The sequence below is a fragment of the Myotis daubentonii genome, chromosome 8, assembly GCF_963259705.1.
Source record: "Myotis daubentonii chromosome 8, mMyoDau2.1, whole genome shotgun sequence".
NCBI lineage: Eukaryota > Metazoa > Chordata > Mammalia > Chiroptera > Vespertilionidae > Myotis > Myotis daubentonii.
The window spans coordinates 3051990-3072833 of NC_081847.1; the positions used below are offsets into that span (position 1 = coordinate 3051990).

General features: G+C 64.6%; 1 protein-coding gene across 2 annotated transcripts; it reads left to right on the forward strand.

Annotated features, from left to right (window-relative positions):
- Nucleotides 1–5727: 5727 nt before the first annotated feature.
- Nucleotides 5728–18628, forward strand: CHRNA4 (cholinergic receptor nicotinic alpha 4 subunit). Of its 2 annotated transcripts, XM_059705053.1 has the most exons (7): nt 5728–6040; nt 7310–7461; nt 9813–9857; nt 9934–10043; nt 12129–13515; nt 15282–16804; nt 17000–18627. In XM_059705053.1, the coding sequence occupies exons 1-6, from the start codon at nt 5971–5973 to the stop codon at nt 15405–15407; spliced, it is 1890 nt and encodes a 629-aa protein (XP_059561036.1). In that variant the 5' UTR covers nt 5728–5970; the 3' UTR covers nt 15408–16804; nt 17000–18627. The 2 variants fall into 2 exon arrangements, with proteins under 2 accessions (XP_059561036.1, XP_059561037.1); XM_059705054.1 differs by lacking the exons at nt 5728–6040; nt 7310–7461; nt 9813–9857; nt 9934–10043 and adding an exon at nt 11393–12050 and having other exon boundaries at nt 17000–18628.
- The last annotated feature ends 2216 nt before the right edge of the window (nt 18629–20844 follow it).

Below are 20844 nucleotides of genomic sequence, written 5' to 3' on the forward strand. Positions count from 1 at the left end.
TCCCTCCTCACGACAGGCCCCTCACAGCTGAGGAAACAGGCTCAGAGGTGCCGGCCCTTAAGCTCCCATCTAACCCTCACTCGCTTGCTTGTTGGGTTAATGGCGAGCCTGGAGACAGACCCAGCGCTCATCATTCTTCCTTATTACAAGCAAGTTGTCACTCTGCAGTGTTCCACCTGGAGGCCAGGCCTCTCCTGGAGTGTGTCCAGCGGTAATTAACTGCTTAGCAGGGGGGCAGGCAGGGGGCAGGGGGGCAGGCAGGGACACGTAGAGCTGTGACTGGGAGCCCAGCCAGTGGGGGATCGATACCCGATGCCCAGATACAAAGAGCCTGTAGCTGGTTCAGCTGTCGGGTACCAGCTGTACTTGAAGGTCGAAGGTCTTCCAGGGAGAGGAGACCTGCATGGAGATGGAGACTCCAGCATGGAGCACATCCCCCGCCCCCCGCCCCCAGGGCTGTGGGAAGCGAAGGACACTGGGCTAGGTGTGGTCTGCTGGGCAGCAGGCCCTGCCTGGCTCCCACGGGTGTTTCCCAGCTTAAACCCAGATCGTGAGAGAGCGCCGCCTTTGGGCTGCTGTCCACTCCCCCTGCAAGGGAGACACTGGTGCTTTTTAGATTCCAAGCTGGGAAGCAGCCACCTCGCCCCTCCCCCTGGTCACAGCGCCTGTGCGGCCTCCAGGAGACAGGCGCAGTATCTGCAGCGGTTCTCAACCTGTGGGTCGCGAACAATGAAAATACATCCTGCACATCAGATATTTACATGACGATTCATAACAGTAGCAACATTACAGCTATGAAGTAGCAACGAAAATAATTTTATGGTTGGGGGTCACCACAACAGGAGGAACTGTATTAAAAGGTCGCAGCATGAGGAAGGTTGAGAACCACTGGGTCACTAATGGGTGTGTGGAAGGGAGTGCGGTCCGAAGGGGAGACATGGTCCGATGTCACATTTCTGCAGCACTTGGCTTTCAGAACTTGTGCTACCAGAAACGGGCCAAGATGGCACAGAGCTGGCCTCTCTCCCTCTGGCGAGAGTGGGGGCGGGGTGGTGGTGGTGGGGGGGGGGGGACACAGACAGCTGGGCGGGGCGCTGTCCATGGTGCTGAGGGCAGGGAGGCCGCAGGGCCTGAGGGGTGTGGTGGCAGGTGGAGGCTTCTGGTCCAGGAGGACACTTGTTTCCCCGCGTGGTCAGGGTGGCCTGGGGGCTGGACACAGCACCCTTCCCACACGGTCTCACGGGACTGTGTGCTGGACAAGGGCTCCTGCCGTGGGATCAGACCCCAAGGCCAGGCCAGGTCCCCCTAATAGTCGGAGAGAAGGCACCCAGGCCCAGCCTAGGGCTGTGCTGCGCGGGGTCCCCTCTGTGCCGGGGAGGGTCCCACGGCAGGACTGGTTGAGGAGACTGCTTCAGGGACAGCCTGGCCAGTGGCCCCACCGGAGGGAGGGCAGGGTGGCCTCGCCAGGCCAGTGAGGCGAGAGCTACTGGATTCCCTCTTGCTCCATTCCTGACAGGTGACAGGACGGTCGGCGTGGTGAGCACGATGGCTCTGACCCCTCCCAATTCCCAGCACCCATGCTCCTGCCTGACCCACTGTGGTCATCATTTCCCTCCTGGGGTCTCACCCGCTGTAAGTGCAGGGGCAGCCCAAACACCTGGGTCCTCTCAGCTGGAGTGGAAGGGTCCTGGCCAGGGTGGGTGGATACGTGGGGGCCCAAGTGAGCTTGGCCTCCCTGGTGCCCACTTGACAGGCCTCTATTCATCCCTCCGCCCACCAATCACCCAGCCATCGCTCCGCCCACCCACGCACATTCTCTCACTAACACATGTGCACAGCCACGGCCCAGAGCCAGGCACTCTGTGCGGAGCCCTCATGACCTCACACTCCTGGTGGGGGCAGGGGGAGGCCCCTGGAAGACAGGCAGTATGATGTCGGGGGTGAAGAGTCCGGGAAGGGAGAGGAAAGGGGGTGATGGGGCAGAAGTGAAGGGCTAGAGACAACACATCTGGAAAGCTCAGTTCTGAGGGAGCCCCACGCCTGGCCTGTCCTCCCTCGGGGGTATTTGGGCTTTGAAGGGCTGTGGCTGACCCAGGGAAGAAATGGAGGAGCCTCGAGGGCAGTGTGGTCGGTGGGACGAAGGTTTGGGTGGGGCAGGGAGGGCCATCCCTGTCCTGTAGCTCAGGCCTGGGTGAAAGGTGAAAGGACACGCAGGACCCTGCCTCCCAGCATCACAGAAGCCCCACTGGTCCTGGCGCTGCGGCCTCTCCTCCCTCCCAGGCCGGCCTCCCCGATCCTCACGTGCTCCCCCCACACTCTCTGTGCGGCTTGGACTGGGCACCCAGCCAAAGCTCCCACCTTTAATTCAAATCCCTGTTTATGTCAAGAGCTGTTACCATGGAAATGTCCTTGGGACAGGGAGAGGGTGGAGAGGGCAGCAGCAGAGGGGGGGGACGGGAGGGGGAGTCCTTCCTGCAGAGACACTGCACTCCAGAGGGGCCGGCATTGGCTGGGGGTGCATTGGGAGGGGTCTTGGAGGTGCTGCCTCCCTAGCCCCACTCCCATGATCACCCTCAGAGGACACGTCCGGCCATAAAGGCCGGAGGCTGGGGGGTGGAGGTGCCCACGCTCCAGAGTTGGTCTCATTTGCCTGTGAACCAGGGTTTCCTGTCCTGAGAAACGGTTTCAGGAGCAGCCAGGGGGAGGGCCCTTGAGGTCTGGAGTAAGGCTAATTCAGAGGCTTCGATGATCACAAGGTTCCCCAAACCAGCGATTTCCAGGGGGCACAGGTGGGGAGAAAGGCCGTGCAAATTGATGAGCGAGGCCAGTGATGGCGAACCTATGACACGCGTGTCAGAGGTGACACGCGAACTCATTTTTTTGGTTGATTTTTCTTTGTTAAATGGCATTTAAATATATAAAATAAATATCAAAATATAAATCTTTGTTTTACTATGGTTGCAAATATCAAAAATTTCTATATGTGACACGGCACCAGAGTTAAGTTAGGGTTTTTCAAAATGCTGACACGCCGAGCTCAAAAGGTTCGCCATCACTGGGCTAGGCCAATGAATCTGCTGCATCAGCAAACCCACGTGAGGTTGGGCAGAAGTGTGTGCGTGCACGTGCAGGCAGTCCTGTGTCTGCTGGCGCCAGGAACAGCGGGCCTGCTGGCCTCGCCAGGCCCCCTGGCTGAACTCACCTGTGGGAATGGCCAGGAGAGCCACCGTCCCGACTGCTCGAGCCAAAGCAAAGGGAAACAGCTCGGTGCAGGCCGCCTGTGGCTGCCGCCGCCCCTCCCTGTGCAGACTCCAGCCCGGGGCAATCCCAGCACCCACCAGGCCAGGGGTGGGTCCGGCCTGACTCTGCTGAGTCCTTGGGCCACATCAGCTCGAAGTCTGAGGCTCCCTGCACCAGGGCTGCCTGAAGAGAGCCGTCATAATGACAGGTTTGGAGGCCGTCCAGGCTGAATAGTCCCTGAGGTGAGAGGCCAGAACCTGGAACTTAAGCAAACTCCCCTGGCACCTGCCTGAGTAACTGCCCATGTTCCCTGGGGCTACGTTCCTGTGTGCCCCTTCCTCCAGGAAGCCTTCAGAGCTTGGCCCAGCTCATCATGCACCTGTCTCTTCCCTGCCTCCAGCCCCACTCATGGGAGCACCGAGGTTCACAGGCCCCGTAGGATGAGCCGAAACGCAGAGGCACAGGGAGCAGCCTCACCTGGAAAGCGTGCCACGGGGTGATGGGACAAGGCCCACGTCCCCTTATCAGCCAGTGACAAGCCCACTGTGCCCCACCTTCCGGACTGCCAGCTGCGTGTGGCGATGGCCGCTGCGTCACAGGCATTCTGGCATCGCTGTGGAGGCCCCGCTGGGAGCGCGGCTGGCTCTTCACCAATAAACGACTGAGAAATGGGCTCTGCAAACTGGCGTCCCTTCTCTTGCTCTGTGACTGTAGAGTAGGGCCTTCTCGTCAACATGGGAACGAAGGGGCTGTGCACGCTCTCCCACTCGGGAGTCTCCACTCAGGGTCGCTAGCACTTGCCACCCTTCCTGGGACTGGGGCTCCGGCTGGTCTAACCCTGGGGTTTGCCTACCACAAGGCGGGGTGGGGGGGAGTGGTTCAGGGCCCTCCTCCCCTCCCTGGCACCCAGGCAGGGCCTGTTCACCAGCTCCTGGTTCAGTCCAACTCTCCAAGCAGCTTGGAGAACATTCCAGTTCCTGGCGCAGAGCTGGCTCATGATGGGGCAAAGAGATGCCAGAGGAATCCAGGTCTGGCCCTGCCTGTGGGGCTCGGATGGCTGAGGAGGAGGAGGGGTGAGGGCCCCTCTGTGGGGGGACTTTGGCCTGCCTTTCAAAACAGGACAGAGACCAGACCAGGCTCAGGGTCTGTGGGTGGTGCGGGGAGGGAGATGGGTCGGCTGACCCAGAGGCTTCCTCAGGGCAGGCTCCTTGGGCTCCAGGGAGGATAGACCATGGGTGCCACCAGGACATGGTTTCATCAGGGGCCCTGGACAGGCTGTGCCCGTGGCTGGACAGAGGCCAGAGTGTAGGCCCTGAAGACAGGGGGCCTGGTTTGGAATCCCACTCCTGACTTTGTGCCCCGGCCGTGGCTTCTCCTCTGCCATTTCCTCGCCCATTTGCAGGGATAAGCCTCGGGGTGTGGGCGGGCCTCAAGGGCCTGCCAGCGTCCGGAAGCCTGTGGACAGTGGGGGCCATCCTGCTGAGTCTGCGCTCAGGCCGAGCATGTGGAACTGTTGTCCCGGCCCAGGGCGACAGACAGACAGACAGACGGCTGCGGGCGATGGGGAGAGGGCGGGGCTGCGGCCAGAAGCCTGCGGTTCGCAGAGCACCTGGGCCTGGGTGGGGAGACCCAGGAGGACCTCGGACAGTCTGCCTTTTCGGGGTGGGGCGCCCGCGGGGAGGAGCGCAGAGCCTCGCCAGCCCCTCTTTCTCTGCCCCCACCCCGGGCCCCAAGTTTCTGTTTGGGGATCTTGGTCCCTCGCAGAGGCAGAGCCGGCAGGAATGGGGCCTCACGTTTCTGGGAGCGCCCTCGCCTCCGGCACAAAGCGGCCCCTGCCCGCCGCTCCTTTGGCACCTGCTGCTCTGCGGGGCCGCCTGGACCTGTCGGAGGGCGGAGCGCCTCGAGTCTGGCCCCTAGAGTTGAAGACAGTCAGGGGCAAGCGGGTCTGTTCTCCCGGCACTTGGGCCCCAATCCCTCCGGTCAGCCGGCGGCCCCTGCCCGCAGCGAGTGCGGCGGGGCTGTCCTCACACCTCACAGCACACGGCTCGCAGGGCGCGGAGGTGGGGCCGGGCGCCCCGCCCACGACCCCGGGCTCCAGGGACAGGCAGAGCGGGGTGGGTTCCCTCTCGGACGCCTCGCTGGGCAGGTGACAGGGACGTGTCATTTCCAACTGCAAAGCCAGGCGGAGGGGATGGAGTTAACCAGACGCGTGCAGGGCGCCCGCCTCGCGCCGGGGGGCCCCTGGGCGCGCGGCTGCCCTTCAGACGGCAGAGCTGGGACTGGGGTGGCGGCCGACCGGCGCCAGGATTCCCGGGTCGCACGCAGTGACTACTGCCCCCACCCGTGGTTCGGGCATGTCCCCAGCCCCGGGAGGACGAGGGAAACTACCCGCGCGGGCCAGGCACCGCGTCCTCCCCTCCCGTCCTTGCCCCGCCTCCGGCAGCTTCCCTCCCCCCTCCCTCTCCTCTCCCTCCTCCCCTCACCCCTCCACCGCCTCCTTCTCCTCCCCCTCTTCCCTCGTCCCTCCTCCCCTTGCCGGAGGCGGGCAGGGGGCGGGACCGCTCCGCTGGGCCCACAGCCCCGCGCACCCCGGGAGGAACCGCCAGCCAGGCCGGGGGGAACCGAGCAGCCCGGGCGGCGGGAAGGCATGAAGTTGGGCGCACGCGGGCCACGGAGAGGGGGCGCGGCGGAGTGCGGAGACGCCCGTGCCTAGAGCCCGTTCGGTGCGCCATGGAGCTCGGGGGCCCGGGGGCGCCGACGCTGCCGCTGCTGCTGCTGCTGGGGGCCGGCCTCCTGCCCGGTAAGTTTTGGGGAGCTGGAGGGGCCCGCTTTCGCCCCTTTCAGGGCGGCCCAGGATCTCCGGAGCAGAGGGAGGGGGGCTCCCAAGCGGCGGGAGCGCGCAACGGGGCAGCCGCGGAGGCTCCCGCCCTGAGGCGCAGAGGCTGTCCTTCGGGCGGCGGAGCAGGGCAAGAACGGAGTTAATCGCCCGAATGGCGAGGGGGCGGGGCGGGGTTTGGGTGCGGTGGGCGCTGCTATTTGAGGACACGGACCCAGAAGCTCCGACTTGGGTGGAGAGAAGGGACCCATCTCCCCACCCCTCCCCCGCGCCCATCCAGCCAAGCTCACCTGCAAACCCTGCCCCCACGCCTGCTCCTGGCTTGGGGGGATCAGAGAGGTGGCCTCTGTGGGGGGGTTCCAGCCCCTCCACCTCCCCTCCCCTGAGCAACCACCTTGCTATTCAGGGGGGTTGAGGGAATTGAACCCCTGGCCTCCCCACTGAGGGGTGGCTGCACCTTCCTGGTCAAAGGCACCAGGGGGCAAGGTCCAGGCTGTGGGCTGGGAGGGCAGGGACTGGGTCCAGGACCAACCCCAGGGGTGCACAGCCCTCCTCATCCTGTAGATGACTCGCAGGTGAGCAGGGCAAGTTGAGAGAAGCAGGGGCAGGGAGTCTCCCAGTCCCCCTTGTGATGCAGGTGCCAGGGAGGCAGGGAGGCAGGGAGGCCATGAGACCACAGACTGGGCCTCCCCACTGGGGGCTCACTCCAGCCTCTTGGAGGGCAGTCTGTGTCCATCCAAGAACACAGGGTGCTGGGCTGGCTGTCAGAGTCAGCGCTGAGATGTCCCTGAGGAGATGGTAACTCCGGGGCTAGCCTTGGGCTTGCTGGCAGCCACCGAAAGCCGCTCTGGGTGGCTGGACCCTCACTCCCCTTCTGTCTCCTGCCTGGGCCTGCCCCTCACTCCCCACCTGTGCTTTGAAGTAAGGTTCTCACGGCTCTGCTGGTGGCTGGAAATACAGCCCCCGAGAGGGACTCATGCAAATCAGTGCTTGTGGGGACAGCTGAACACTTCTGTGGTGAGGTGCCCGTGCTAGGAAGAACTGAGGGGGCTGGAAAGGCTTCCGTAAGGAAGTGGGGAGTGGGGCAGCTTGTGCAAAGGTCCTGAGGTGAGTAGCATGTGCCAGGAGAGATGGAAGAAAGCAGGGTGGCTGAGCACAGCCTGGCATGAGGCTGGAGGGGCAGCCTGGGGGCCACTGGACCCTGCTCTGAGCCACACGCCTGCCTGTCCTCAGCGAGCGGCCCCGTGGAGACTCGGGTTCACGCAGAGGAACGGCTGCTGAAGAAACTCTTCTCTGGCTACAACAAGTGGTCCCGGCCCGTGGCCAACATCTCGGACGTGGTCCTTGTCCACTTTGGCCTGTCCATCGCCCAGCTCATTGACGTGGTAGGTGCAAGGGTGGGAGCTCTGGGCCTGGAGGTGGTGCCGGGCTGAGGAGCCTGCACGGCCCCTGCCTGAGTCCAGCAAGTGCACTTTTGTGGTGGGGTCTGGAGGAGGGGCAGACGCTGTGCACACCTGCCCCAGGCCTGGCCCTTCTCTGTCCCACATGGGGACACAGTGCCAGGTGGTCAGCAGTGGGCCAGGCTGCCAGCCTCAGAGGCCAAGGGCAGAAGATGTCTCTGTGGGGTGGGGCCGGTGCCAGGTCAAGTTGTGGGGCTTTTGTGTGAATTGTGCACCTGGTGGGGTAATACCTGTCCTCAAACTGGTTCAGCAGCCCCCCATTACCTACAGGTCTGGAATGCGGGCTTTGGGGGAGTCTCGGATAGGTCTGAGGGGTGTTTATCTTCGTGGTTAGGGGCCACAGGGGTTCCTAGAGGATCCAGCCTTCGAACGACTGCTGCTCTGGGCTTAGGGCTCATCGTGCGGTGTGATCTGACTGGGTGATGGGCACACCACCTGGGTTGGGCTCCTGAGGGCCTTGGAGTGTGGGTCTGTCCAGCCTGGCAAGGAGGGGCCTCTGGGAGCCTGGTTTGTCCAGCTATAGGGGGCTACAGATATTCCCAGATGCCCATCCCTGCCCCTGCCAGGACCTTAACATTGAGTCGGCTCAGGGAGGTGTGTGGGGGCCCTGGTGCCAGGCTGCCTACCTATCTTTTCCCTGTGAAATAGGGTGAGCACAGCATTGCCAACTTGGGCAATATTTGGGAGGCAGGAGAGGCCGTAGCCTGCTCTGCCCATCCCCCCTGGGGCAGAAAGGGCCAGCAGGGGCCCCGTCAATGTGCCCTGTTTCCCAGCCATGTCAGGCTTCTGCCCCCACCACCCTTCTGCCCTCAACACCCTTCTGCCCTCACCACCCTTCTGCCCTCACCACCCTTCTGCCCTCACCACCCTTCTGCGCTCACCACCCTTCTGCCCCCACCACCCTTCTGCCCTCACCACCCTTCTGCCCCCACCACCCTTCTGCCCTCACCACCCTTCTGCCCCCACCACCCTTCTGCCCTCACCACCCTTCTGCCCCCACCACCCTTCTGCCCCTACCACCCTTCTGCCCCCACCACCCTTCTGCCCCTACCACCCTTCTGCCCCCACCACCCTTCTGCCCCCACCACCCTACTGCCCTCACCATCCTTCTGCCCTCACCATCCAGGGCAGTTCAAAGTGGTGGCTGGTGGAGGTGGCCGCTGGCTGCCACTCAAGGTTCGGCTGCACCAAGGCCTGGCCTCCTGCCAGCTCCTTGGGGATCCCCTCTCCCCATTTGTCCAGGAGAGTCCAGGCCAGAGGGCGGGAGCACTGCTCCGAGACTCCAGGCCCGTGGCAGCTCCAGGCAGGGTGGGGCCAGCTCCAGGCTCCGCTGGGCTCTGGGGCTGACTGAGGACAGGCCTTCAGAGGCCCGGGGCCAGGTGGTGGGTGCAAGGGCCTCCTCGCCCATCCCCCTGGGGCTCATGCATTTGCTGCCAGCCTGTGTTGGCCGCAGTGCTCGCCTGTGTGAGCTCCCGCCTGCAGAGGAGCCCAAGGCCCTGGTGCTTTCCAGGCCCTGGCTGACGCTGCACGCGTGGGCTGGGCAGGCCGCCGGGAGGGAGGCAGGCTGTCCCCTGGAAGGGTCTGGAGCCTGGGGTCGGGATGGGGCCTCCAGGGGCAGGCCGTCCACCCGGAGGGGAGGCAGGCGGGGCAGCCATCGCTTCCTGGCTCCCGAGGTCACATACTCCTCAGCACTCTTTTCTGGGGGGCGTCCCACTGGGTCAGCTGAGGGCCTGTCCCCGGCGGGCCTGCAGGAGAGCCGGACCGAGGGCCATGCCTGGGGACATGACCTCTTCTCCCCAAACAGCGGCTGGGGGCTTGTCCCCTGGAGGAGCAAGGCCCGCCCTGACCAGAGTCTGGTAGCGAGGCGCCCGGTGCACACCCAGGTGGATTTGGAGGCAGCAGGAGGGGCGGGTGCCTGCTCACCTGGGGCCCATATGCAGAGGGGCTGCCCAGCTGTGACAGAGCAATGCAGGTCGCCTTTGGTGCCCCCTTCCCCACACACCCACCCACAGCTGGGGGAGGGCCAGCCCCAGCTGCCTATACAGTTGGCCAAACCTTGTCCTCACTTTGCTTCTGGAAAGGTTGGGGGCCCTTGCTGCCATATCCCTAAGTGCCTTCTGGGCCTCCCCTCCTGGGCGTGGCTACCTCCGCAGATGAGGTGCTCGCTCTCCCCATGCCCAGCCCTGGCCTGGCCTGTGGGGAAGCAGCTTCAGGGCCAGAGAGCCATGGGCCCGGCACTGCAGGCGCCGTGACTTCTTTCCTTGCTTCTGTCCTAGGACGAGAAGAACCAGATGATGACGACGAATGTGTGGGTGAAGCAGGTGAGTGGGAGGGGCGCCGCGGCCACCGCCCCAGCCCTGCCCGTCCCTCTCAGCTGAGCATTCTCCTGCCGTGCAGGAGTGGCGGGACTATAAGCTGCGCTGGGACCCCAGGGACTACGAGAACGTGACTTCCATCCGCATCCCCTCCGAGCTCATCTGGCGGCCAGACATCGTGCTCTACAACAAGTGAGCCCGAGGGCGGGGGCTCCGTGGGCAGGGTGGCAGCTCCACCGAGGCTGGTGAGCCAGAGGCGGCCGAGGCTGGATCTCACCTGGAGCAGCTAGGAGAGCGGGGGCTGGGTGCGGCCTGGGCGCCTGGGGTGGCCACCTCCTGGCTCCACCTTGGCCTCTCTCCCCAGGAGCCGGGAAAAGGGGCTGGCACTGCCCCCTGACTGCAGGCCCCGAGCTGCTCCCTGCAGCCTGGAGTCATTTTCAGAGCCTGTCCCCTGCCCCACGCGCTGCTCTTCGTTCCAGAAGCCTAGATGTGCCGGCTCCTCTCAGGGCCTGCCCGGGTCAGCTCCCGGGCCTGGTCCCCCCTTCATCTCCACAGCCCTCACCGCAGGCCCCAGGCCCGCTCCCCACACTCCCGCGCGAACAGCCCAGCGAAATCTGATGGGTGGACGGTGCTCTGTGCTGGAGCCAGGGTTTCCAGGCCCAGCTGTGGCCGGCACTGGGCTCAGACTTGTCTCTCCCGGGACCCTGACCAGGGTTCCTGCCATCCTCCCGTCCCTGCCTCTGCTGTCATCGCTGGATCCACGCCTGGGGCCAGGCTCTGGACATGCTCACAAAGAGAAGCACTTAGCCCCCTCCCCATCGCCCCTTCCCCTACCTGAACGCAGCCCCGGCCTCCCCACAGCCCTGCACACAGCCCCTCCTGCTCCGGGCGCTGGGCCTGACCTACAAAGGGTTGCTCTTTGGTTAAGAACGCCTTCGCTCCTCTTCCGACATGACTGATTGCAGTGATGGGGGAAGCGGCATGCGAGGCGCCTGGGGGATGGTCTCAGGATGCATTAGTGGGGGGGGAGGGGGGAAGGCGGGCAAGCTCTCTGCTCTCCGCAAGCCACTGGTCTGAACCGCGACCCCGAGTCCTCCAGCCACCGAGCCACCGGGGGTCCATGCTCAACTCCCCAGACCCCCCCCCGCCCCCCGGCCCAGACCTTTGATCCAGAGAACATGCATCAGCTCAGCGTGCTGGGACCCAGGGGAGCGCCATGTTCCCGGGAGAGCTAAAAACCTCCCATTTGCTCTGGGACCTGTGCACGCCCCCCAGGCTGCAGCCCAGGAGAGTGGGAGCTGCGACCCCAACCCTCCCCCCTCTCCTCCCTGCCAGGACCCGTGGGAGGTAGCGGGTGGACACCAGCTTCTCTGTGGGGCTGTGGTCAGTGCCCAGACTCTGGGCACGGCCTGGAGGGAGGGTGAGGAGCTGGTGGCTGATGCTGGCCGGGCCACAGCCAATTTCCAGGGGCAGTGGTGGCTGCTGGCCAGACATGTGCACCTGAGCACGGCTGCGTGTCCAGGCTGAGCTGATAGGTGAGGGGAAGGGCGAGCAGGGCCCCGTTTTTCTGATGGCTTTGGGGCGCCCCTGGTTGGAAGTCATGCACGTGAGGCTGTGCTGTCCACCCGAGGCTTTTCTACGTGGTCCCTTTGGGGCAGAGGGTGTCACAGTCCTGGGGCACCTCGGGGCCCGGAGCAGGAACCTGGACCAGCCACAGCCCCACACAGCAAGCCCCGCCTAGAAGGGCTCCGGACTCACAGCCAACCCCGATGCCACACCCTCCGGGGGTGGGAGGGACCAGAAACTGCCGGCCATGTTCCCCTCTGCCCGGCACAGAGGAGCCAGCGGGGAGGGGCCCAGCCTTGCCGTGGGGGTCACAGCCTTGCTCCTGCTGCCCCACGGGGTGGCGGCCCCCCGTGCAGAGCGGGGCCTTGCCAGGCTGGGCTCACCTGCTGCTGAGACCAGCATGAGGCGGGTGGCATGGTCAGTGCGGGTTTCGCGGGGCCGAGGAGAGATTTCCTGTGAGCATTTCAAAGCCGAAGGTGGCAGGGCTGTCCGAGGGGCTTGCAGAATGGCTGCTGCCTCCTCCTGTGTGGGGGCCACACCAGGTCAGAGTGGAGAGCCTGGGCCAGTGGAGAAACAGGCTGAGAGAGTGGCATAGCCAGGTTACACCTGCCCGGGGCCTAAACTCACGACCAGGTGTGTGCATGGCGGGCGCCTTGGGGGCCAGGCGTCAGGGCCACCTGTTCCTGGGTCTCACCCCTCTCTCCCTGCCAGCGCGGACGGGGACTTCGCCGTCACCCACCTGACTAAGGCCCACCTGTTCCACGACGGGCGGGTGCAGTGGGCGCCGCCCGCCATCTACAAGAGCTCCTGCAGCATTGACGTCACCTCCTTCCCCTTCGACCAGCAGAACTGCACCATGAAGTTTGGGTCCTGGACCTACGACAAGGCCAAGGTCGACCTGGTGAGCATGCACAGCCATGTGGACCGGCTGGGCTTCTGGGAGAGCGGCGAGTGGGTCCTCGTGGACGCCGTGGGCACCTACAACACCAGGAAGTACGAGTGCTGCGCTGAGGTGTACCCCGACATCACCTACGCCTTCATCATCCGGCGCCTGCCGCTCTTCTACACCGTCAACCTCCTCGTCCCCTGCCTGCTCCTCTCCTGCCTCACGGTGCTGGTCTTCTACCTGCCCTCCCAGTGCGGCGAGAAGGTCACGCTGTGTATCTCTGTGCTGCTGTCGCTCACCGTCTTCCTGCTGCTCATCACCGAGATAATCCCCTCCACCTCCCTGGTCATCCCGCTCATCGGCGAGTACCTGCTGTTCACCATGATCTTCGTCACGCTCTCCATCATCATCACCGTCTTCGTGCTCAACGTGCACCACCGCTCCCCGCGCACCCACTCCATGCCCGCCTGGGTGCGCCGCGTCTTCCTGGACATCGTGCCGCGGCTGCTCTTCATGGAGCGGCCGCCCGTGACCAAGGGCAACTGCCGGCGGCTCATCGAATCCATGCACAGGATGGCCAGTGCCCCTCGCTTCTGGCCGGAGCCTGAGGAGGAGCCCAACTTCATGAGCAAAGTCCAGAGCCAGGGCCCCTCGCCCACCCCGTCCTTCTGTGCTCCCCTGGGTGCGCCAGGCAAGCCCCAGCCGGCCTGCACGTTGCCCTCAGACCAGGTGCCCACTCTGCAGCCAGCAGAGGCCGAGGAAGCCAGCCCCGGCCCGTCGCCCAGCCCCTGCCGCCCAACCACCAGCACCTGGGACCCGGGGCTTGCCAAAGCCCGGTCTCTGAGCATCCAGCACATGTCCAGCCCCAACAAAGCACCGGAGGGCGGCATCCGGTGCCGGTCTCAGAGCATCCAGTACTGCGTTCCTCAAGAGGAGGCCGCCTCCCAGGCCAGCGGCCCTGTGGCCAGCTCTCCTCCCTCCTTGCAGGCTCCCTGGACTGAGCTCCCACCTGCAGACCAGGCCTCTCCCTGCAAATGTAAGTGCAAGGAGCTGTCCACAGGGTCCTCAAACACAGCGTTCCAAGCCCTCAACACCAAAGCACCGCCCCGCCGCCCGCCCCTGCCGCCCGCCCTGCCGCCCACCCTGATGCGGGCTGCCGAGGGTGTCCAGCACATTGCAGCCCACCTGAAGGCGGAAGACACCGACTTCTCGGTAAGGCCCTGCCCCAGTGCACCGGGAGGTACCCCTGGCCCTTGTGGGACGAGCAGACACTCTGAAGGAGGGAGTAATTGGTGACAAAATCAGGAAACAGCCCTGGGCATGCAGCCGCCAAGCCCCCACCCTGGCCTGCCCCCTTCTCCCTGAGCCCTCAGACTGGCCAGGGCCCTGGGGTGGCGCTGGGCAGGTGGCCCAGAGTAGCTTGTGGAGCAGACCTCAGGGACACCCCTCTGGGCCTCAGGACCGAGGAGCCGACAGGAGGGGCCGCTAGCCCCTCTGTGGCTGGTCAGCTGCCCCGTGTCGGTCCGCAGTGCGCTCCCTGCGTCGCTGGCTCTGGGGAATGACATGACTTCACTAGTCGCCTGAGCGACCGGCCTTGGTGGCTTTGGTCTGCGCTGGCCTTTCATCCTCAGGACGGTGCAACAGCGGGCGAAAGGCAGGGAACAGCGTGCCTCCACCACAGCAGGGTCCTGGCGGGCTTGTTATTTATAAGTGACCCTGTTTGCGCTCAGGTTTCCTGTGAACAAACAGTTCCGTTTAGGTTTGGTTTAAAACTGCCAGGATTACTTTAAAAATCAGAGCAGAAAATGGCAATGAAGAACCCATTTTTCCTCGATGCTCCAAGACGGGCACTGAGCCTGCCCTCGCCCCGGCCTGTCTGACCCACTGTGCCCTGACACTGCTTCCTCCCAGTCCCTCAGGCGCCAGCAGGCCGCCCACCCGGGACCGCTGTAAGGCAAAGGCCAAAGGTGAGTGAGGAGCCAGGACCTCAGAGCAGCCGGGGGGGCTGGGGTCTGCCCCCCTCCATAGCCACTCTGCGCCTCAGTGCCCCCATCTAGACAAGACAATCCCGCCTCCTTCCGCACCGGCCCCCACGCAGGTGACGTGCTCCGCATGCTTGCGTGTTTGCGTCCATGGCCGCCCTGGCCTCAGCATTTGGGATTCCCCCTGAGCCCTGGCCCCTCCCTCCTCCTTCTGCTCACAGCACCTGGCTGTGCCCCACCCCCTCGGGCTTAAGGGACAGAGCTGAGAGACTCCATTGATCCTGAGGGACCTCCGGCCCCCTGGGCAGCTGACCCCTGAGCACCCGCCCAGGAGGAGAGGGCAGTCAGGCCTCAGCTGTCACTCAGACACTAGGCCCCTGGGGCTCCTGTTAGAGGTCAGGCCTTGTCACCCAGGGTGGCTCCTGGCCCTTGCCCTGTGGCCAGGGGGTACTAGTGGCCCTTTCTGAGCTCAGTTGGTCCATTTGAAAAATGGGGGTGCACTGGGTGGCCTCCATGGCACCCCTCAGCTTTAGCAAACCTGGAGCAAATTCCATTGTGAAGCAGCCTGGACCCTGGTGTTCCTCCAAAGACACCGCCCCCCCCGCCCCCGCCTCTGGGCTCAGGCACCCTGCCAGGCACAGCACCAGACCCGTCCCCCCCCCCCCCCGGCTCTGGGCTCAGGCACTCTGCCAGGCACAGCATCAGACCTGTCCCCCCGCCCCCCCCCCGCCCCCCGCCTCTGGGCTCAGGCACTCTGCCAGGCACAGCACCAGACCCGTGCCCACGGCAGCCGGGATGTTCAATTCGAGGGTGTTGCCCCTCTGAACCCGACCTCAGCGGCCATGTGGCTTCTCTGCACCCGCCCCGCTCCGCCCCCCAGCAGGTGTGCCTGCGGCCCTGGCGGCCTCGGTGGCGAGGATGGAAACAGAACCCGTCACGCAAAGCGCCGGGTTCCAGAGGCTCTTGCCGCCGGTGAGGTGCCTGTCTGTGTTGCAGGTGAAGGAGGACTGGAAGTACGTGGCCATGGTCATCGACCGCCTCTTCCTCTGGGTGTTCGTCATCGCCTGCCTGCTGGGGACCGCCGGCCTCCTCCTGCCGCCCTGGCTGGCCGGCGTGATCTAGGGGCCACAGCACCGTACGGAGCAGAGAATGTACGGGGCCACGCCACCTGCCCGACTGTCCCCCACCTTCCGTCGGCTGCCTCCTGGGGAGGCCAGTGTGGCCGGCGGCTGGGACCTGCCCAGGAGGCAGCCGCTGAGAAAGGCTTGTTCTCACTGCAGGTGGCATCGCCGCCTGAGCCACACTGAGGTGCTCCCCGAGCACGGCTGCGCTCTCCTCACCGGCCCCAGCTGCCCCCACGTCCTGGGGCCAAGCCCTCAGCCCCTCTCAGCCCGCCCCCTCCTCCCCGTGGGATCCCGAGGCCCCTGCTGCCCGTCCCCGAGCGTGGGGACACCACCCCTACCCGTGGTCCTCGGGCCTGCTCTCTTTGACCCCACAGAGGCCAGCCACAACCATGCGAGTCTCACTTCCGGGTGGGCCTAAGCAGGGGTTTTATTTTATTTTATTTTATTTTTAAAATATATTTTTATTGATTTCAGAGAGGAAGGTAGAGGGAGAGACAGAAACATCAATGATGGGAGAGAATCATTAACTGGCTGCCTCCTGCACGCCCCCCACTGGGGATGGAGCCTGCAACCTGAGCAGGTGCCCTTGACCAGAATCGAACCCCGGACCCTTTAGTCTGCAGGCCGACACTCTGTCCACTGAGCCAAACCGGCAAGGGCTTTTTGATTTGTTTTGATGAATTCGTGAAAACCTAAGTTTTGTGCCCAGGGCTCCTTGGGGAGTGGAGCTGTTAAACCTGGTCCCGCTTGGAAGAGATTGGCGGGCAGGACCCCATGAGGGAGGGACCTTTGGGCTTGGGGAGTTCAGATGATTGCCTTCCAAGGGTCCTGGTGCTCCCGGGCAAGCTCTTTGCAGGTCATAGGTCCTCATGGGCACTGGGAGTTTGTGAGGACAGCTCGCCCAGGGCCTACTCCGGGGCCCTCGGAGTGTGGCGCTGGGGGGGGGGGGGGCCTGAGGAGGCCGAGGGGAACCTCCACAGGCCTCCTGCCCTTGGACCCATCTGTGGGAGGCCAGTTCAGCCAAGGGGCCTCTCTCACCCACAATGCAGTGGCCCTCTGGCCAGAGGTGTAGGGAAATCCCCCGGAGGGACGGTCCTGGGGGCCTAGGATCACCCCCAGGGCAGAGTGCTGGGTGCCACCCCATGTCTCCCTGGCCCGGGCACCATGGCCCTGCGTGCTCTGATGATTCGGAATCCTCAGTCCCCAAGTGGAGGCGGCGAGGACACCGTGTCCCCTCCCAGGGACTGACATTGGGTGGAGGCAGGAGGAGGAAGCTGCTCCTGCTGTCCATGGTCAAAGTCCCTTCCGCAGGGCAGCCACGGGCATGGCAGCCACGGGCAGGCAGCCACGGGCATGGCAGCCACGGCCAGGGCAGCTACGGGCATGGCAGCCACGGTCAGGGCAGCCACGGGCATGGCAGCCACGGTCAGGGCAGCTACGGGCATGGCAGCCACGGTCAGGGCAGCCACGGGCATGGCAGCCACGGGCAGGCAGCCACGGGCATGGCAGCCACGGGCATGGCAGCCACGGCCAGGGCAGCCACGGCCAGGGCAGCCACGGGCATGGCAGCCACGGCCAGGGCAGCCACAGCCAGGGCAGCCATGGGCGGGGCAGCCACAGGCAAGGTGTCCCGCCTGGCCAGTGCCTGGGTCACCAGGGACTTGGAAGAAGTGAGTGAACAATTCAGTGAAGTTTGGAGTCTGGTGGGCCTCGTTGTGGCAGAGGTCAGACTCCCTGGTCACAGCCAGGCAGGAGCTGGAGGGGCTGCACCCCTCGCCCAGGCACTGAGAGGGGACCTGACCTGGGCCCAGGGGTCCTCGTGCCCGAGAGGGTGCAGACCCCGGTGTTCTCTCCTCCCGGCCCCGGGGCCACGGGGGCCTGCTGCCCAGCTCTGCTCTGCACCTGCTTCCTGGGGGCGTCAGCATCAGTCCCAGGCACTGGGGCCGCTCACCCAGGACAAGCGAGGCTGAGCGGGGACACCAGCCCCGGGGCATCAGGGAGGGGATTTCAGATGTAAGCACCTCAGTCCTTACATAAGCAGATTCGGCCACCAGGTGCGCAGGCATCTGCCAGGAGCAGCCCTGGCGCCGGGCCCAGAGATGTTTTTCTGGGTCACCAGGGAGACCTCGCACGAAGTTTCCGGAACTGGAAAAAAGTGTCAGGAAATGCACAGAAATAACCAAGTGGTCATATTCCCACCACAGCAAATAACCCAGCCTCCGTCTGCCTCCAGTGTGGTTTCTTTAATGTAAATTTAATAGGGAAAAACGCATGATCTAAGCCCTCGAGTGCGCGAGTTTTACTAAAATTTGACACCAAGGACCTAGGGCACCATTCCACACAAGAGGCCACCCTCCCCCCGCCCCTCAGGCCATCCCCTCCTGGCCCCGGCCTGGGCTTCTCCATCAGCCGGCTCGGCTCCTGCTCCTGAACTTGGGGTCGGGGCCTCCATTGCTGCCTCCCTCCTAGTGTGTGGAGACTCACTGGTCCTGTCTCGTCCTCGGACAGTCCTCTTTGAACTGTGAGCAGAGCTCTTCGCCTGAATCAACAGAGCTCGCTGTCTCTCGTCCCCCTTGGAGAACGTCTCCGGGTTTCGCCGTCACGACTCACGCGCCGTGACACGCTGTGAGGTCTTCGTGGATGTCCTCATGCCTCATGTCCGTATGTCCAGGGCCCTGCCCCCACCCCTCACCTCACTCACACACCGGGCCAGTGTTTCCCCTCCTAGATCGCTGGGGCCCAGACAAGGAGGGACTGCCCAGGGCCTGAGGCCCGCGGGGATGTCCTAACTCGTCACTCCTGAGCTTTGTGCCTGCCCTGCCGGGCCCTCCCTCGCCCCCTCTGTCTCCCGACCAAGGTCCGTGCTCCCCACACAGTGTGACATACCCCTTCTCTCCGGAAATTAAGTAATGGATTCTCTTCTCAAAGGCATTGGCCCCTTGGGGGCATCCCCCGTCAGCTTTGTACGTCATGATGGCCCTGGCCCGTGTTGCTCAGTTGTTAGAGCACTGGCCCGCGCACCCAGGTTAGCAGGTTTGATTCTGGTCAAGGGCGTGTACCTCGGTTGCAGGTTCAATCCTTGGCCCGTCGGGTGCATATGGGAGGCAACCAGTTGATGTGTTTCCTCACGTCCACGTTTATCTTTCCCCCCTCCCTCCCTCCCTCCCTCCACTCTCTCTAAAACCAATGGAAGAAAAGGAAGTCACGGGGTGCCGGGCACTCCCAGGCACACACCTGCGTGGGGTCACTAGGTCACGGGGTGCCGGGCACTCCCAGGCACACACCTGCGTGGGGTCACTAGGTCACGGGGTGCCGGGCACTCCCGGGCACACACCTGTGTGGGCTCACTAGGTCACGGGGTGCCGGGCACTCCCAGGCACACACCTGCGTGGGCTCACTAGGTCACGGGGTGCCGGGCACTCCCAGGCACACACCTGCGTGGGGTCACTAGGTCACGGGGTGCCGGGCACTCCCAGGCACACACCTGCGTGGGGTCACTAGGTCACGGGGTGCCGAGCACTCCCAGGCACACACCTGCGTGGGGTCACTAGGTCACGGGGTGCCGAGCACTCCCAGGCACACACCTGCGTGGGGTCACTAGGTCACGGGGTGCCGAGCACTCCCAGGCACACACCTGCGTGGGGTCACTAGGTCACGGGGTGCCGGGCACTCCCAGGCACACACCTGCGTGGGGTCACTAGGTCACGGGGTGCCGAGCACTCCCAGTCACACACCTGCGTGGGGCCACTAGGCCACGGGGTGCCGAGCCTTCCCGGGGACACACCTGCGTGGGGTCACTAGGTCACGGGGTGCCGAGCCTTCCCGGGCACACACCTGTGTGGGGTCACTAGGTCACGGGGTGCCGAGCACTCCCAGGCACACACCTGCGTGGGGTCACTAGGTCACGGGGTGCCGAGCACTCCCAGGCACACACCTGCGTGGGGTCACTAGGCCACAGGGTGCCGAGCCTTCCCGGGGACACACCTGCGTGGGGTCACTAGGTCACGGGGTGCCGAGCCTTCCCGGGGACACACCTGCGTGGGGTCACTAGGTCACGGGGTGCCGAGCACTCCCAGGCACACACCTGTGTGGGGTCACTAGGTCACGGGGTGCCGAGCCTTCCCGGGGACACACCTGCGTGGGGTCACTAGGTCACGGGGTGCCGGGCACTCCCAGGCACACACCTGCGTGGGGTCACTAGGTCACGGGGTGCCGAGCACTCCCAGGCACACACCTGCGTGGGGTCACTAGGCCACGGGGTGCCGAGCCTTCCCGGGGACACACCTGCGTGGGGTCACTAGGTCACGGGGTGCCGAGCCTTCCCGGGCACACACCTGTGTGGGGTCACTAGGTCACGGGGTGCCGAGCACTCCCAGGCACACACCTGCGTGGGGTCACTAGGTCACGAGGGGCCGGGCACTCCCAGGCACACACCTGCGTGGGGTCACTAGGTCACGGGGTGCCGAGCACTCCCAGGCACACACCTGCGTGGGGTCACTAGGCCACAGGGTGCCGAGCCTTCCCGGGGACACACCTGCGTGGGGTCACTAGGTCACGGGGTGCCGAGCCTTCCCGGGGACACACCTGCGTGGGGTCACTAGGTCACGGGGTGCCGAGCCTTCCCGGGGACACACCTGCGTGGGGTCACTAGGTCACGGGGTGCCGAGCACTCCCAGGCACACACCTGTGTGGGGTCACTAGGTCACGGGGTGCCGAGCCTTCCCGGGGACACACCTGCGTGGGGTCACTAGGTCACGGGGTGCCGAGCCTTCCCGGGGACACACCTGCGTGGGGTCACTAGGTCACGGGGTGCCGAGCCTTCCCGGGGACACACCTGTGTGGGGTCACTAGGTCACGGGGTGCCGAGCCTTCCCGGGGACACACCTGCGTGGGGTCACTAGGTCACGGGGTGCCGAGCCTTCCCGGGGACACACCTGTGTGGGGTCACTAGGTCACGGGGTGCCGAGCACTCCCAGGCACACACCTGTGTGGGGTCACTAGGTCACGGGGTGCCGAGCCTTCCCGGGGACACCCACTCCCCCCGAAGCTCTGCAGTTGGTGTCGGCTGGACGTTTGCTCATTATTGGGTCGCGTGGCTTTTAGAGGGTGTGTGTCACCTGTGTCCTCCTGTGGGAGACTTCCTTCCCTGTGCGTGATGGTACTTTTCACCACCCGCATCTTCCCAAGAAAAGCTTTTCGCGCTGATGCGGGGCCGTGTCTGAGTTTTTCTTTCTATGGCTGTTGCTGTATGGATCCTGTGTAAGAGATCCTTGCCGCCCTGGGCTTAGGAATGCGCCCCTCCCCTGCCTTCTGTCATCTAGAATGCTTACAGCTTTCTCATCTTTAGGGTTACCATGTTTTTCTTCTTTTGTTAATCCTCACCCCGTTGATTTTTTTTTTTTTAGAGAGAAAGTGGAAACGACGGGGGGGAGAAG